The 16032-nt window shown below is 48.7% G+C and overlaps 1 protein-coding gene across 1 annotated transcript; it reads right to left on the minus strand.

Moving 5' to 3' along the window:
- Positions 1-3639: 3639 nt before the first annotated feature.
- FAM181B (family with sequence similarity 181 member B) lies at positions 3640-5593 on the minus strand. The gene has a single exon (XM_065655943.1). It carries the CDS (start codon positions 5526-5528, stop codon positions 4476-4478), a length of 1053 nt encoding a protein of 350 aa, XP_065512015.1. The 5' UTR covers positions 5529-5593; the 3' UTR covers positions 3640-4475.
- Between the last annotated feature and the right edge of the window lie 10439 nt (positions 5594-16032).

A 16032-nucleotide genomic window follows, 5' to 3' on the forward strand; every position in this document is an offset into this window, starting at 1 on the left:
TACACTTGAATTCATCAAATTTCCACCTAAATTGCTTGCGCGTCACTACAGAATTACTCCACCACTTTTTTCCTCCTGTTGCCAGTAACTGCAGAGTGACCTTCAGTTTTTGCACCGTTGCCAAAAGCAGTTTATTCAAAAAGTCAGAAAACAAAAAGAGTTTACAATAAACTTCTGTATCTTTTTTAGTAACATTGTTTGAACAACTATGTAAGCTCATCGAAGATGACTCATCAGCAATGGTCAGGCTTTATTAGACTAAACCCAAGCTCCGGTCATTAAATAGTTAGCGAGCCTCTTTATAAAGCCCATCCAAGAAAATAAAAGAATGTTTCTGCTTTCTTGAAACAGCTTTGGAAAAGACCCAGAACATTTAAATCACAAAATATTGAGATGCAGTAATAACTATTCATGGTGAACCCTTTGCTATTCATCAAAAAAATCACAATTAAGGAAAGATGAGTCCCTCACCTAAAAATATAACGAAGGGTTCTTGTTATTCCACTTTATCATCTTTGACTGCATATGACAAATTATTAAGGTCTATGCTTTTCCACCCAAATCACCCATAAAAACAGATAATATGTGTAAAACAAACCAGCAACAGAATGGAATTCAGTACATCTGAGGAACTCAGTGCAGGCTTTGTAAAACCAATAGTTTGAGAGTCTGACCTTGATCCAGCCAAACAGAACCCATTTCCATTCAAAGGGACACACTTCTTTTAAGACAGAAAAGCTAAAAAGGATCAGCTTTAGTTCTTAGGGACAGAGTCCTTGTAAAAGTGCACCAGATAAACCAAAATATCTTGCTGATTACAAAAGGGTTTATTCTTACAGCTGCTTAAGATGATGCTCTTCAGTGTTTCAGTGGAGAAAGCAATTTCCCAAGGGTGTTTCTGAGTGAGTCTTCTGTGACATTTTCTGTGCCTGCGCTATTCAAGCTGGGGGAAACAACCGCGACAAAAAGAGCCCACACAAGCACAAAGCAGATAAAAGATGCAGCTCGGCTAGATGGCAACCCTTGGTCTGGTGGTGGTGGCCTCGCCTCCTCGGCAGCTCGGAGAGGAGCTCCAGCGTCCTCGGGAGCTGCACAGAGCTGCTTTGTCCGGGCTCTGCTGTGGGAAAAGCCGTCGGGATCGACCCAGCCATTGTCAGCTCCTCTCCAGCCTTATCAGACTTCCCACACCAGGTACTCCTCAGATACATCCACAGGCAGAAATGCAGCGGTACTTCAAAGAATACTGATACTAGATGGTTTTTTTCTTTTTTTTTTTCACTGTAAACTGCTGTAAACTGAAAAATGCCCCTTTAAGGGACTATTGCAGTGCAGAAGCTGAGCTGAAGCAACATCTGCAGCTGCCGCTCAGTCAGGCTGGCTCCTGGAATCCTCAAACCACAGAATAGTTTGGGTTGGAAGGGACCTTCAAAGCTCACCCAGTGCCACCCCTGCCATGAGCAGGGACATCTGCACCAGCTCAGGTTGCTCAGAGCCCCGTCCAGCCTGGCCTGGGATGTCTCCAGGGATGGGGCATCCACCACCTCTCTGGCCAACCTGGGACAGGGTCTCACCACCCTCAGTGTAAAATAATTCTTCCTCATGTCGGGCCTGAATCTCCCCTCCTTTAGTTTAAAACCATCACCCCTTGTCCTATCATAACAGGCCCTGCTAAAAAGTCTGTCCCCATCTTTCTTACAGGCCCCTTTTAAGCACTGAAAGGCCACAATAAGGTCTCCCCGGAGCCTTCTCTTCTCCAGGCTGAACAGCCCCAGCTCTCTCAGCCTGTCCTCCCAGCAGAGCTGTTCCAGCTCTCTGATCTGGAGCCTGCCCCCAACTTCTTGCAAGCCTGCAAAGAACCCTCCCAACCTGGCAGCATCTGGAATCGGCTGCCACCACAGTTTTATACCAGCCCAGCTCCACTGACACCCACCAAGCTGCTTCTCCCACTAGTTTGACATAAGATCTCACCCGAGAAGGTTGATGATGTTCAGCTTCTGAGCACCACAGGTCACCATCTACAAGGGACCAGAGCACCAAATGAGTGGAAACCACCAGCAGGTCAGATTTGTGGCACTTCATGGCTACTTGGCATAGAAGGGTGAGGCCTGTAGGTTTGCAATGTCTACATAGCATATCCCAGAAACTATTCCCGAAGACCTTTTTTAGACATTTTTCAAGCAAAATCACACCGAAGTCTTCAAGAAAGCTGAGAAATAGGATGGCTGGAAGGTCTCCAGGATTAGATCCCCGGTTAATATGCATTTGCATATTGACCTTTGAAATAAATAAATTGCTCAGCGAAATCCTAAGGGACAAAAGGTGTTTTCTCTCCTTAGCAGAGCCCATTGCATTGTCAGCATCCCCTTTGTTTGCTCAGCCTGCTGAAAGCACCGATCTCAGGTGCGCAGCTCAGGTGAGAACGCCGGGCAACACAATACATATTAGCGCAGCACCATCAAGCTGAAATACCCCAAGCAGCTGCCGACATGTGCTACAAATCCGCATGCTTGAAGCAGTTCCTAAACAAAACAAAACAAAAAAATCTCTCCAACTGAAATAACCCCCCAGCTGGTCTTGTCTACATGATCTAAAATGTAGTTTTACACAAGCTCTGCTTGGACTTGGTGGTGCGCTGCTTGCAAATGCAAACCCACGAGCTCTGCACCGGGAGGTTTGCCAGCGTGAAGAAGGCAGGATTGAGTTCAGAGCAGGACATGGTCCCATCATCGAAACCAGCAGCAGGGCAGGATTAACCTAATTTGTAGCTACCTTGGCTGGACCAGACACCCATTGTTCCTCATGCACGCTCTTGTGAAGCTTAGTTAAATAAACTACTGCAAAATTACACTTGAAAATTGCTTCTCCTTAACAGCCTCCAGCTTTTAGATGCTGCAGAGTTGTGGGCATTTATCCATGGTGGGTCCTTTCCATACAGTTTGTGGAGACCCTGGGCAGGTTTTGGGAAGGAAAGAGGCAGCACAAGTTACAGCCCTCGCAGATTAAAATTCAAGCCCATTTCCAAAACTAAGTCTCTCATGTTTTATTTCCAGAAGATCTTGCATTACTTCTCCATACATCCCACCAACTTGACCCTAAGTCTCTGAAAAGTTAAATCTGTGTTGATGAATGAAGAAAACTGTTTTACCTTTCAGATTATCTTTTAAAAGACAGAAAGCATAAGGATTTGTCATCACTGAGGGTAAAACCTTGTGCTGATCCGTATGTGGATCCTGTTTCAAAAACAAACAATCCGCCTGGGACTGGCGGGGCGCCAGGCTGCGGGATTGCCTTTTAAGACTTGCATCTCAATAGAAAACCTCCGACTATTTTGATCTGTTTTCATAATTGTAACAATTTTCATCCCTCAGCTTTGTCACGTATTATCATTCCCTTCTTTCTAGTAAGTTAAAGGAACAGCCGGTACAAATGAAGGCAAAACAAGCGTGGGTCGCTGTGGATAAAATACGGCACTGTGGATAAAATACAGCATTTCAAAAGATTTTAGGGAAGACAAAAACCACTGCCTGTCTTAACTCCTGCCAAGAAACCATTACAGAGGATGGAGACACAGTGAAAGCCCCTTGAACGCTGCATTTCAACGGCAGTAACAACCACAGATCTTAGATCTATTGTGTAGCTTTATTTTTGTAGGACCTATCATACACTCTTTTACATAACTTAAATGATTATCAAATAATCTCCTGTACACAATGAGACCGAGCCGCATTGCCTTCCGAGCTTTGACACATTCCTGGAAGAAATCCAACCGTCTGCAGGAATCACATTGCCGCAGTGGCTACAGTACATTGTTGTCCCGAACTTATGCCGTCAATTAACTTACGTATCACTGTAAATTGCTGTTTGCAAGATCCTGCAAGACATTGTTAAATTTCAGGACACTAAGTTTTGGTAGCAGCATTTTTAATTTTGCTTCGGTTGATATTTTTTTTTTTCCCTCGACTTTTGTGTCTTCGGCGGAACATCCACCAGCACTTGTGATGCAAGCGAGCCTGGGAAAAACTTCCAATGCACCGCAAGAGTTGACAGAGTATTAGACTGAGATCGTTTACAAGTGGTCGCGGCTGCCTTCAAGAAGCGCGGCCCCCGTCGCAGTGTCCCGTAGAACAGGCACACCGAGCTGCCTACGGCAGGACAAAACCTGGCCCCTGTGGAAGGCTAAGGGAAGGGAGGCACCGGCCGCTAGAAAAACACCTGAAGGAACTCAATATTTCACATTTTATTTGCAGCGGCTCCCAAACCGCAGGAGGAGGCGACTGGCGGAGCACGAAGCCGAGTCCTGCGGGAGCCGCGGCCGTGGTTTCGGGTGGGACACACACGCACACACGCACGCGGCGGGGCCGGATCAGCCCCACGCGTGAGCGGCGGGAGGTCCCACTGTCCCCGGAGCGTCCGCCAGGTCCCCGCGGGTGGGCTCCCCCCGTCCCACCGTCCCGGGCCGAGCCCCGGGCGCTGCCCTACAGCCCGGGGTAGGCGGCGCGGTGGAAGCCGGCGCTGTAGTCGTAGTGGCCCTGCGGCGGGGGCAGCGGGCACTCGGGGAAGAAGGCGGCGAACCCCGCCGACAGGTGCCCGCCGGGCTCCTCGCTGCTGCCCGGGGCCGGCTCCCCGCCGCCGGGGTAGAGCGGGCGCAGCGCCTCGGCCGGAGCCTTCTTGGGCGGGCTGCAGGGCCCGGCCGGGCTCCAGGGCGGCTCGGGGTAGACCAGCCCGCCCAGCAGCGGGTGGTGGGCGGCGGGCACAGGCACCTCGTAGAGACCGTGCTCCAGGCCCAGCTCGGCGGGCAGGCGGGCGGGGAAGGCGTCCGGCGGGGCGGCGTGCTCGGGCAGCAGCGCGCCGTACTCGGGGCCCAGCAGCTCGAAGAACTCGGCCGCCTCCGCTCCGCCGCTGCCGCCCTTCTCCAGCTCCTTGGCCCCCGGCGGCGGCCCGCGGGCGGCAGCGGGCAGCGCCGGCTCCGTGAAGAAGGAGGGCGGCAGGTTGCGGTCCCGCAGCGGCACCTTCCGCGGGCCGCCCGCCGCCCCGCCGCCGCCCGCCCCGCCGCCGCCGCCCGCCGCCTCGCCGCCGCCCGCCGCGCCCCGGCCGTGCTGCAGAGAGCCGAAGAGGGCGGCCAGGCTCTTGCTCTGGAGGCTGCTGGCCGCCTGCGAGGCCTCCCGGCGCGGCGGGGGCTTGGCGGGGCAGGCGGCGGGCGGGGAGCAGGCGGCGGGCGGCGGCGGGGCGGGCGGCGGGGCGGCGGCGATGATGCCGGTGCAGCGCTTGATCTGCTTCTGCAGGTACTTCCGATGGTTCACCTTCCGCTTGGACTTCACCGGCTTGTCCAGCGCCAGCTTGATGTTGCTGGAGGCCGAGTCGATGAAGCTCAGCAGGTCCCTGGTGGCTTCTTTAAAGTCCCCCGCGTCGCCCCCGCCGCCGCCCTCGTAGCCCTTCTCCAGGTCGGCATAGCCCAGGAGGCCGCCGGCGGCGGGGAAGCAGAAGGAGAGGAGGTGGTGCGGGCTGAGCAGCGCGGCTGGCACGGCCATGGCCGGCGGCGGGGCGCCGCCGCCCCGAGCTCCGCAGGGCTGCACCGGGCGGGAGGCGGCGGCGGCGGCGGGGAAAAGGCGGCGGGCGGGGGAGGAGGAGGAGGGCTCACAGCGGGGCTGGCCCGGCCCTCCCGCCTCCTCCCCGCCGGGCGCCCGGGGGCCGGGCTGAGCCGGCTGCGCCCACCCCCGGCGGGGACGGCGGCAGCGGGACGAGCATCACCCCCGGGACAGGTGCCCAGGGCCCCCGGGCAGGTGCACAGATCCGAACGGCGCTCCGAACCAGCATCCCCCGGACCCCATCAGGGCTGGAACAGCCCTGCTGGGAGGACAGGCTGAGAGAGTTGGGGCTGTTCAGCCTGGAGAAGAGAAGGCTCCGGGGAGACCTTATTGTGGCCTTTCAGTGCTTAAAAGGGGCCGATAAGAAAAATGAGGACAGACTTTGTAGCAGGGTCTGTTGCGATAGGACAAGGGGTGATGGTTTTAAGCTTAAAAAAGCGGAGATTCAGACCAGACATGAGGAAGAAATTTTTTTACACTGAGGGTGGTAAAACCCTGTCCCAGGTTGGCCAGAGAGGTGGTGGATGCCCCATCCCTGGAGACATCCCAGGCCAGGCTGGACGGGGCTCTGAGCAACCTGAGCTGGTGCAGATGTCCCTGCTCATGGCAGGGGGGGCACTGGGTGAGCTTTGAAGGTCCCTTCCAACCCAAACTATTCCGTGATTCTGTCATCAGTGTGATCCCCATCACCAGCCTGCAGCCGCCCCCAGCCCTGTCCCTCCCCTCCTGCAGCTGCTCAGCTGGCACAAAGTGTCTTCCTCTGCCCAAGGTCTGACCCGCGCGGCTGGGTCCCCTGCACAGCTCTTGCTCTGACACCCACCAGAATGTGCGAGCCTAAACTGATTTGCAAAGCGGTTTTGTTTTGTTTGTTTTTTCCCAAGTTCATCACTATACACGTTACCAAGTATATTATATTTTCCCACTCAGGCCAAGTCCTGATAAAATCCAACACTGTGATCCAGTAGGGATTTTAAATGATTGGGCTGCATTCAGTTAAAACCAAAGATTTTTACTTGCACGAGTTTAGTGAGGCAGCCGTATAAATCTTCCGTATGGAAGGTAGAAAAATTGGTGAAGTGGCTCCTGGAAGTACTGGTAACAGCTCCTGAAGGAACTATCTTATCTTTTCAGGGGAGGCAGAAGGGGAAGGTATTTTGTTGATTTTCCTTTAGGAAGTTTTTACCTTGATGTAGAACAACCTCAAACCTTTGAGCTACAGATTTATTTTCAGTTATTTTATATGTCTGAATATGAGTAAAGGTGCATATCTGATTTTGACTGAAGTAAGGCGAGTTTTCTTGCTCTCCATCGATTCTTTAGAAATGCAGCAGTTCTGTGTTGGAAGGAAAAAAAGAGAAACCAAAACTCTGCAGAAGAAAAAGGAAACATCTTCCTAAGACTGCGCGTAGTAGTAAAACAGAAAAATCAGCCCAATTAACCTCACAGTAGTTTCAAACACTTGTTGAATGCAAAGCAAGTATTGCAAGGAGAAAAGAGGAGAAAACAGATATTTGATGAGAGGGAAAAAAGGCTCAAAATCCCCTGCCAAACAAAAATGCCGATTTTCTTGGTTTCTCACCTGCATCTCAGCAGGTCCCATCATCAGGCAGAGCCTCGTGGTTCCAGGCACAGCCTTGGCTCTGGTGCCGGCACAACTGGACCAGGTCTCCTTGCAAAACCTGCTCAGCTGGAGCCTCCCAGAGTCTCTTACATGGAGAGTTGGTCTGAGTACAACTGTGTAATCAAAGCAAAAAAAAAAAAAAAAGGTAGGCAGAAGGCTATGGGAAATCTATATATCTCTCCATATAAGAATGAATATGTCTACATAGGAGGTGGATTTAAACTACTTAGCTCAAGTACAACTGACACGGATTAACGACCTGAGCTTTTACCCTGAGGTCCTGTCAAGCCCTGTCAAGCTTTGCAGCCTGCTCCAATCTCCCTTATTGATGGGGAAATGTAAAGAACAACATATGTATCCCCTGTGTGCTCCACTAGGTAGTTTTGCGCCCACTCTGAGGCCACTTCAAACTGCACAGCGGGCTAGAAAATGGGCATCACTGTCTGTCACTGCAAGTGCAGCCACTTTGGGACCATTTCTTATCTGAGCAATGTGAAATGACTCTAACAGAGCACCGAGTTGTCTGCAAGTTAGTATCTGCTTCAGCACTGTAGTGGTAATATTTCATAGCCTGTCTAAAGAGGGTTGTTAATGAGGCTGGGTGGTATTATATGCAGAGTGGCTAAATATCCGGTGGCTTAGAGAAAAGAAAAAAAAAAAAGCTGAAAGTCCTGGCTTCACTTCTGTAAGGCTGAATTCATTCAATTAAACAGCTTTGAGAGCTCAGCTACGGTTTAGCGGGAGACTTTATTACCTCCTAAAAATTGGAGAGTATTAAAACAATTGTCAGGCGTGCAAAGGAAAGTTTGCATTCAGTTGTGCTAAGCAGCCAAATTTACATATTCTCAAGCAGACCTGGAGATTTAGAAAGCTTTCATAATTGCATTAAACATGCTTATTCTCCGTGTTCTCTCAAGCAGAGCTGATTACCCCAAGTTGGGCAATGCCCGGAGGGAAATTTGCTAAGCCACATGATGCCAACAACTTGCGAAGAAACTTAATTTTTCCAAGGAAATAGCGGTTTGGTTATTCCTGCAAAACATCTCTCACAGCAGCTCTACAAACCAATGCTTGTCTTCTGCCTGTGCTCTTTCAGGATGACAATGCTCAGCCTGTACAGTTTGACTCGTACATCCCTCCAGCGATACACCTTGGCGTGCTGGCAAGGTCTAATGTCCAGGGAGTTCTGGGATTAGACCCACAAAATAACCCCAACCCCAGGTAAATGCTGGGACCAGATGTCCTGGTCCCTCCACTCTCACCCCATCAGACCCAGGTGGGTGAGGTGGCTGCAGAAGCGCTTCCCATGCTCCAAACCTCCGTCCCACAGGACAGTGTCCAGTGCTCACAAGGGGCTCCAGGGGCTCTACCGCTATTTTCTTGCCCACTTTGTGCAGAGAATTTATCTGGTTTTGTTTCTTTTCTTGCTCATGATAGGTAGCAGTGTCTTGACCAGCTCGGGGGATTAAACCAAGGCTTTCCAGAATGATGCCCTTGGCATCAAGCTTGGCTTCTTTAGAGGGAACGGCAGCACAGTCACCCTGTGAATCAGAGGGAGCAGGGACATGTCATGCTCACTGATGTTTTGCATGGGCCACAAATTGAGCTCCTGGCCATGCGATCAAGCCCTTCACAAGAAGATCAATTTGATATTCTTGCAGATCAAGTGGGCCAGAAAGGAGAGAGCAGCTGGTGCAAACAAGAAAGCCTTGCACAGCTGAGGACCACGTTACGGTGCCAGCACTTTTGTGGAGCAGCTCCTCACCAAAGGAGATTGCAGAAGGTGAATCCACCCTCCTGATGCTTGTGGGACCACCTGTCTCAGTGCCCAAGATCTATGATTCTATGTTTCTCTGCAATGCAGGGACAGGATCCCACTAGGATCCAGCCTGAAGGAAACATCTCATGCTGCGTCCCATCACTAAAAGAGGGGAGATTCAGCACTGACATGAGGAAGAAATGTTTTACAATGAGGGAGGTAAAACCCTGGCCCAGGTTGCCCAGAGAGGTGGTGGATGCCCCATCCCTGGAGACATCCCAGGCCAGGCTGGACGGGGCTCTGAGCAACCTGAGCTGGGTGAAGATGTCCCTGCTCATGGCAGGGGGTTGAACTAGATAAGCTTTGAAGGTCCCTTCCAACCCAAACCATTCCATGATTCGGTGATCACTTGCAAAACCTTCCCTTGGGGAAGGCAAACCAAACCCAGCACCGAGCCCAGCCCTCGCAGTTCACCCCTTTTCCTTTCACTGCAATGTCGGGAAGGCAGCATGAAAGTAAGAAAATCTCTACAAGAGGGGAGGGAGGAGGTAGGGTTTTTTTCCTGTCCGGTCGTACAGCCCATATGGTTATCAAGTTATGGGAAAATCTGGCTGCCCAAACAGGTGTCACTGCTCGCAACCTACACTCTCATTTCCTGATCGCGTCTTAATCGGCGAGTTGGTTGTGAAAGTTGATTTCTTGCACATTCTTATATCAGTGGGAATTTCTGCCCTTCCCTGACAAGTATTATAGGCAGCCTTTGACATACAGCCCTACAGGACCTAAATAGGCTGCTATTCTTTCCCTACGCTGAAAGGGAGCTTTGTGCCAGGGATTCATTAAACTGCACTGCACAGCCCTTCATAAATGGGCTCAATAATGAACAGTCGATTTAACTGGAAAAGCTGCTGGAGCTGTTAAATTAAAGGGAAATAAAGTGCACTTCAGGCTCAGTCTGCCAGAAGAAAATGTTGACCTAAAAAAAAAAAAATCTTCATTTTACTGGATCTCTTGCAAACAGGGTAAAATCTTCAGGAAGTTTATACTCAAAACAGTGGGAGAAATTTTAAAACATACTGGTTTGCTTCCTCAGTAATAAATAAAGAAAAACTGACAATAAAATATTCAATAAAATTAGAAGGAGGGATGAAAGGCATTTTCCACTTAAGCCAAATTCAAGCCACTTAACCTAAATTTAGTATATGTGCATAGATATATAAGGTTGTGTGGCTTATGTAGATCCAGTCCTCACCTGTCTTAAATCACTACAGACCCCATCAAATGATGCACGTTCAAACATGTACACAAACATGGTTCTTCCCTTTATGGTCCTGGCTTCTTAGAGATGCTATTTTATTCAGGTGAAATTATTAGTGGACACAGGACTGCAGACCTGGTACCCTGCAAATAAAGCCCAGTTTTCCTCCGGATGCCGTTGTCTCAGTTTCCCTTTTCCTCTTTCAATCTCGGTGTGTGATTCTATGTTCTCCTGGGATATATTCTCTCCAAACGAAAGGGCAAAGCAGGTTTTGGTGGTTCTGCTGGCACGGGTGAGTGGGTGACGTGTGTTTGTAAGCATTGCATGACATTGGAAAGAGCTTCGCAAGGACAAAGCACAAAGCTGTGTTGTTTGTGTCTGGGAGATCATCACTCCATCAGGAGATCACATAAAGGCTCTCCTGGTCCTTGCCCAGGCTGGGCTGAGCTCTGAGATGCCCCTGGAGACACCTGGTTATCAGCAAAGTACTGCTGAGCTAGACACAAGTGTCTGAGGTGGAATTTAAACATTTAACCTGATATTTTCTATATGCTTATTTTAAGAAAGCAGGGGAAAAAAAATTAAAAAGTAAATGGTTTAGAGCTGGAAAAGAAATAGTGGGTCACTTTGGAGAAGGCTCCAGGGAGACATTATTGCAGCCTTTCAGTTCTTAAAAGAGGCCTATAAGAAAGATGAGGACAGACTTTTTAGCAGGACCTGTTGCAACAGGACGAGGGGTAACGGTCTTAAACTAAAAGACGGGAGATTCAGCACTGACATGAGGAAGAAATTTTTCACTCTGAGGGTGGTGAGAGCCTGGCCCAAGTTGCCCAGAGAGGTGGTGGATGCCCCATCCCTGGAGACATCCCAGGCCAGGCTGGACGGGGCCCTGAGCAACCTGAGCTGGTGCAGATGTCCCTGCTCATGGCAGGGGTGGCACTGGGTGAGCTTTGAAGGTCCCTTCCAACCCAAACTGTTCTGTGATGCTATGATTCCAGTCCTCATCCAATCAACTTCTTATATCCAAAGTTTCCACTAGAAGTGAGTTCACAAATTCATCTAGGAGAGGCTATTTCACATTTGCCAGTGTTTTCTGAAATCTTGGGGATTTACGCAGCCCAGTCCTGCAGCGCCCTGTTCTGGCATCGTGTTGCTCATAGACAATGGTTGTTTCACCCATGTGAGGAGTGCAGGACTCAGCTGAAACATGGACTACACAAGTGCACTATATTTAGTCTTCCACATGAATATGAAAGTCCATTGTTCAGCTGAGCCCAACTCCACTCTTGGTTTTAGAAGACTGCAATTCCTTATTTCTGTGAGGTTACTCTGGTGTAAAACTGGAGTTGCTTAGTGGTCAATCAGCTCTTCCATCATAACCATCTCATTCTCCTTCACCTGAACAGTTATAAATTCTGTTCCACAGCTGTGTTGTGTACTTTATATATGATATATTGTGAAGGAAGTCTACCTATGGGAAGGTGGAAGCTTAAGAACAAGATCATAACAAGCATGCAATAGAGAAGGGACCATGGCCAAATCTAATTCCTGGGGCAGCTCATCTGAAAACAAATCTCAGCACCAGCTCAAAAAACTTTGTGTTGCTGTCACTGTTTCAGATTGTAGCTGGTTTTTCATTATATAAATTTCCTGGTTGGAGAAACACTCATCTTCTTCATACTATCATAACTTTTGTTTGAATCTTCTATATAATTTTAAAGGTGATGGCAGCTGGCTTTCAGCTCTTCACTGAAGTTACCTTCAGTGGGTTAAATATTTTCTCATACTCTCTGAAAACATGAACATTCAGGAAGGGTATTAGCTGTAACATATTAGTCTTCCACCTAAATTTTGCATAGTTATTTATGAGTTGATGAAAAAAACCTAGTATAGATTAAAATCCCACAAAAGCTGCAAAAACACAAACTCATCTGCCACAGAAAATAGTGCATGTGATGAATTTTGTGTGCTGCTTTCTTGAATGCAGCACTTGGGGGTATTGCTGGTGGCTGGCACCAGTACAAAAGCTGTGCAAAAACCACCACTTGCCTCTTCAGGAAAGAGTTTTGAGGTTTGAAACTGTAATTTCATTTTATTAAGTCCTCCTTATAGTCCAGCAGTTGGCTACTGGTAGAAATATGTGTCGATGAAACATTTACAGATACTTGAAAAGAATAATAAACAAAATTACTTTTCATATTATTGAGAAATATTTTTGCAATTTTTTTTCTCTTAGTCCTTGTGTATTCCTTTAAATTTGCAGGGTCTTATCTTCACTCAAACATTTATGCAGGTAAATGTGTGGGTTTTGAGATCAAACTAAGTCCTGTATTTTCGCTAATCGTTCAGGGTGCTGCTTGGAAGAGCTTTGCTGGGTGGAAATAAAATGTGAAATGCAAACAAAGAGCAACTAATGTCAAGCATATTTTTTTTTTTTGCTGCACACTATCCTTCCACTAATCCCTGTTTGCTTGGCTGGAGCCAGTTTATCTATTTCTTATGGTCCCTGACAGGCTTCGCTGGGATGTGCTGCATGACTTTGGGGAGGACAGGAGCTCCTCAAATTTTACCTGATGCAAACAGTGAGGATTTAGCAAATGATGCAAAATGGTCTTCATGTATCTCAGAATGGTCACTGAAACCAATGGCACTGAGGAGATTCTCAGAGATCCAGCCGTGCCCCATCCACAACACGGAGAGCACAGGAGGGCTGGGCGCTGTTTGGCGTGTGGTCCGTGGTCACACACAGCTTGGCACCAGCGTTTCAGAAAGGAGTCTTCTTATTCATTATTTATGCTCTGAAGTACGGACCTGGTCCAACTCCCAGCTGAAGCCATTTCTACTGACTTTCACTGACTGATGAATAACCCAAATTAACAGACCTAATTTTCAGAGTTGCTGAGCATCAACAACTCCCATAATGGTGGTGAGCCAGTCCCCGTCTCTTTGCCCTCCATTGGGGAATAACCAATTTTATTGAGCCAGGAAACCCCATGGCAAAATCCTCATATGACATGTGGCATCTTCCTTCCACGTAGTTGTGAGCAAAACTCTGCTTGTCCTTCCAGCTCTCCCATGGCCTGGGCTCAGCCTTCTCTCCCAATCCAGGTAGCTCTCAAATGATGCTTCAACCGTGCCGAAGAGCCTCTGACTTGGAGGTGACTTCAGGTGCCTTTATATCTCTTAAACAAACCCAGTACAGCTCAGCTGATGGATCTCTGAGGTGATGATGCTGGCAACAAGGTCACCTCTGCCTATGGAAGCTGCTCTGGCACCATCTCATCTGTGTCCACACCAGGGAGACAGCTGGGGCTCAGCTGCTGAAATGGTGTGAGCTGTGTCACCCCATGGCAGACAACTACAGAGCCCAGTCGTTGCAGCTATCTGCCTTTAGGAATCTTTGGTTTGTTTTGTTTTGTTTTTCCTGATGTGTTACATTTGTTATGAGATATTTGCAGCACAGGATCATCTTTAAAAATGTTGGTCAGCACTGTGACCTGGTATTTAAATGCTTAAACCCTGTTTCTTTCCAGTATGTTTTTTTGTTTGGTTGTGTTTTGATTTGTTTTGTTTGTTTTGTTTTTAATGGACAATTGTGGAATTTTAAATTGCCTTCTTTTTAATTGAAAATGCTATCAAAACCGCGACCAGTTTTGCCTGTTGAAAATGGCCCATTAGAAAGGTTCAAGCAGTTTTTAGTAAGCTTAGCTAAACAGGCAAACATGATTTTCTATTCCCAGCCTCACTGTCCACCCACTGCAGCGCTGGGCTGCTCTGAGAAGGCCTCCGACACCTGGAGCTGGACCAGGAATATGTTTTTGCCAGAGTGACATGAAGATCTGACAAATCCACGTCAAAACCAGCCAGGTGTAGGACAGCTGATGCCCCTTGCTGAACTGCTGTTGGGAATTCCAAATCTCAAATGGATTCCATAATCTTCTGATAACAGCATCCATTTTATTAACTCCCTTTACTTTTTTCTCGATTTCTTTTCACCCCTGCTGAGGGATGTCTGCAGGGAGTTGAATCCCATCAGGAGCAGGAATCGGTCCCAAGATCCCATTCTTACAGCAAAAATAACCTTCTCAGTGGTGCAGCATGATCAAAACCAGTCTGTAGGGCACAGCTACCTTCCAAACGTTCACAGGATTCATTAAGAGTTTAAATCCTAATATCTTACTTGTCTATAAATTATCCAGATAAACACATCATAAATCATTATATGCACATATATACCCAGAGTGGGAGCATACTGTGGTTGGGAGCTTTGCATACAGCAAGTACATATAGACTAAAAATACTGTTAAAAAAAAAAAAAAACTAAAACAAAAAAACCCAACTATTTTTTAAAGCTATAGCTAAAAAATATGTTGGATTTTTGTTTGCCAGAAATGTTCCCTTAACCAGATGTTCTCAGTCTTTTTTTTTTTTTTTTTAACAGAGCCACTTGCAGATTGTTCCCTGAATTATTTCATGTTTAGAAATGGTGTCTTGTTAAAAGAGAGAGGGAGACGGAGGGAGAGAGTCGCACAAACTGCCATTATCATGCAAATAGCCCCAGAGGAAAAAGGACAGTGAAAATGATAGCACTGATCTAATTATCTGCAGGCCAATATAGCTAAGTCACTGAAAGAGGCCCACAGAAAAGGCTGCCACAGAAACACAAAAAACAGCCAGAAAACAATAAGGAACTTAGCAACAGTATAAAAACGGACTTCTTTCTGTGCACAAAGAGTAGTTTTATGAGCATTTTTCTTGCTTTCAGTTTGCAGAAAAGGTTAGAGCACATTTTAAATTCTATGCCAGGATTTTTTTCCCCCCTTCTCAGCCCCTGAAGATCCTTTGGGATGCCGTCATATCGGCGGTGGGAACGCGGCCGACCCCGCCTGGCGTGTCCAAACCGGCACGCGTGTTGGGGGCTGCTGAGCTCCTGCCAGGTGGAGTTTGGTAGCGCCCATCTCAGGGGCTTGGATTTTGGTCAAGACATTCGAGCTCTGGCCTTTCTGTGTGTTAACCCTCTCGTCTTCCTTTTGGTGCTCCCGGGGGGTTCCCAGCTGGGATGGGGGGTTTCTATGCTGCCTTGGCTATCGCGGCCTGCACCTGGCACAGCCCTAATTCACCTCCATAAGGAGCTCAGGTTCAACAAGGCCGAGTGCCGGGTCCTGCCCCTGGGTCACAACAACCCCAGGCAGCGCTACAGGCTGGGGAAGAGTGGCTGGAAAGTGCCTGGAGGACAAGGATCTGGGGGTGTTGATTTACAGCAGCTGAATATGAGCCAGTATGTGCCCAGGTGGCCAAGAAGGCCAACAGCGTCCTGGCTTGTATCAGGAATAGTGTGGCCAGCAGGCCCAGGGCAGTGACCGTCCCCTGTACCGGGCACTGGTGAGGCCCAGCCTCGAATCCTGGGGTCAGTTTTGGGCCCCTCATGACAAGAAAGACCTTGAGGTGCTGGAGCGAGTTCAGAGAAGGGAACGGAGCTGGTGAGGGGCTGGAGCACAAGTGTGATGGGAGCGGCTGAGGGAGCTGGGGCTGTTCAGCCTGGAGAACAGGAGCTGAGGGGAGAGCTGATCGCTGTCTGCAACTGCCTGACAGGAGGTTGGAGCGTGGAGGGGGTTGGTCTCTTCTCCCAAGGAACAAGCAACAGGACATGAGGAAATGGCCTCAAGTTGCACCAGGGGAGGTTCAGATTGGATATCAGGAAAAATTTATTCCTGGAAAGGGTTGTCAAGCATTGGAAGAGGCTGCCCAGGGAAGTGGTTGAAGCACCATCTCTGGAGGTGTTTAAAAGACACATAGATGAGGTTCTCAG

Source organism: Caloenas nicobarica, chromosome 1, assembly GCF_036013445.1.
Source record: "Caloenas nicobarica isolate bCalNic1 chromosome 1, bCalNic1.hap1, whole genome shotgun sequence".
In the NCBI taxonomy this organism is placed as follows: domain Eukaryota; kingdom Metazoa; phylum Chordata; class Aves; order Columbiformes; family Columbidae; genus Caloenas; species Caloenas nicobarica.

What these genes read in the sequence shown, in the direction of transcription:
- FAM181B (XM_065655943.1), bottom strand. Translation starts at nt 5,528, where the DNA reads ATGGCCGTGCCAGCCGCGCTGCTCAGCCCGCACCACCTCCTCTCCTTC.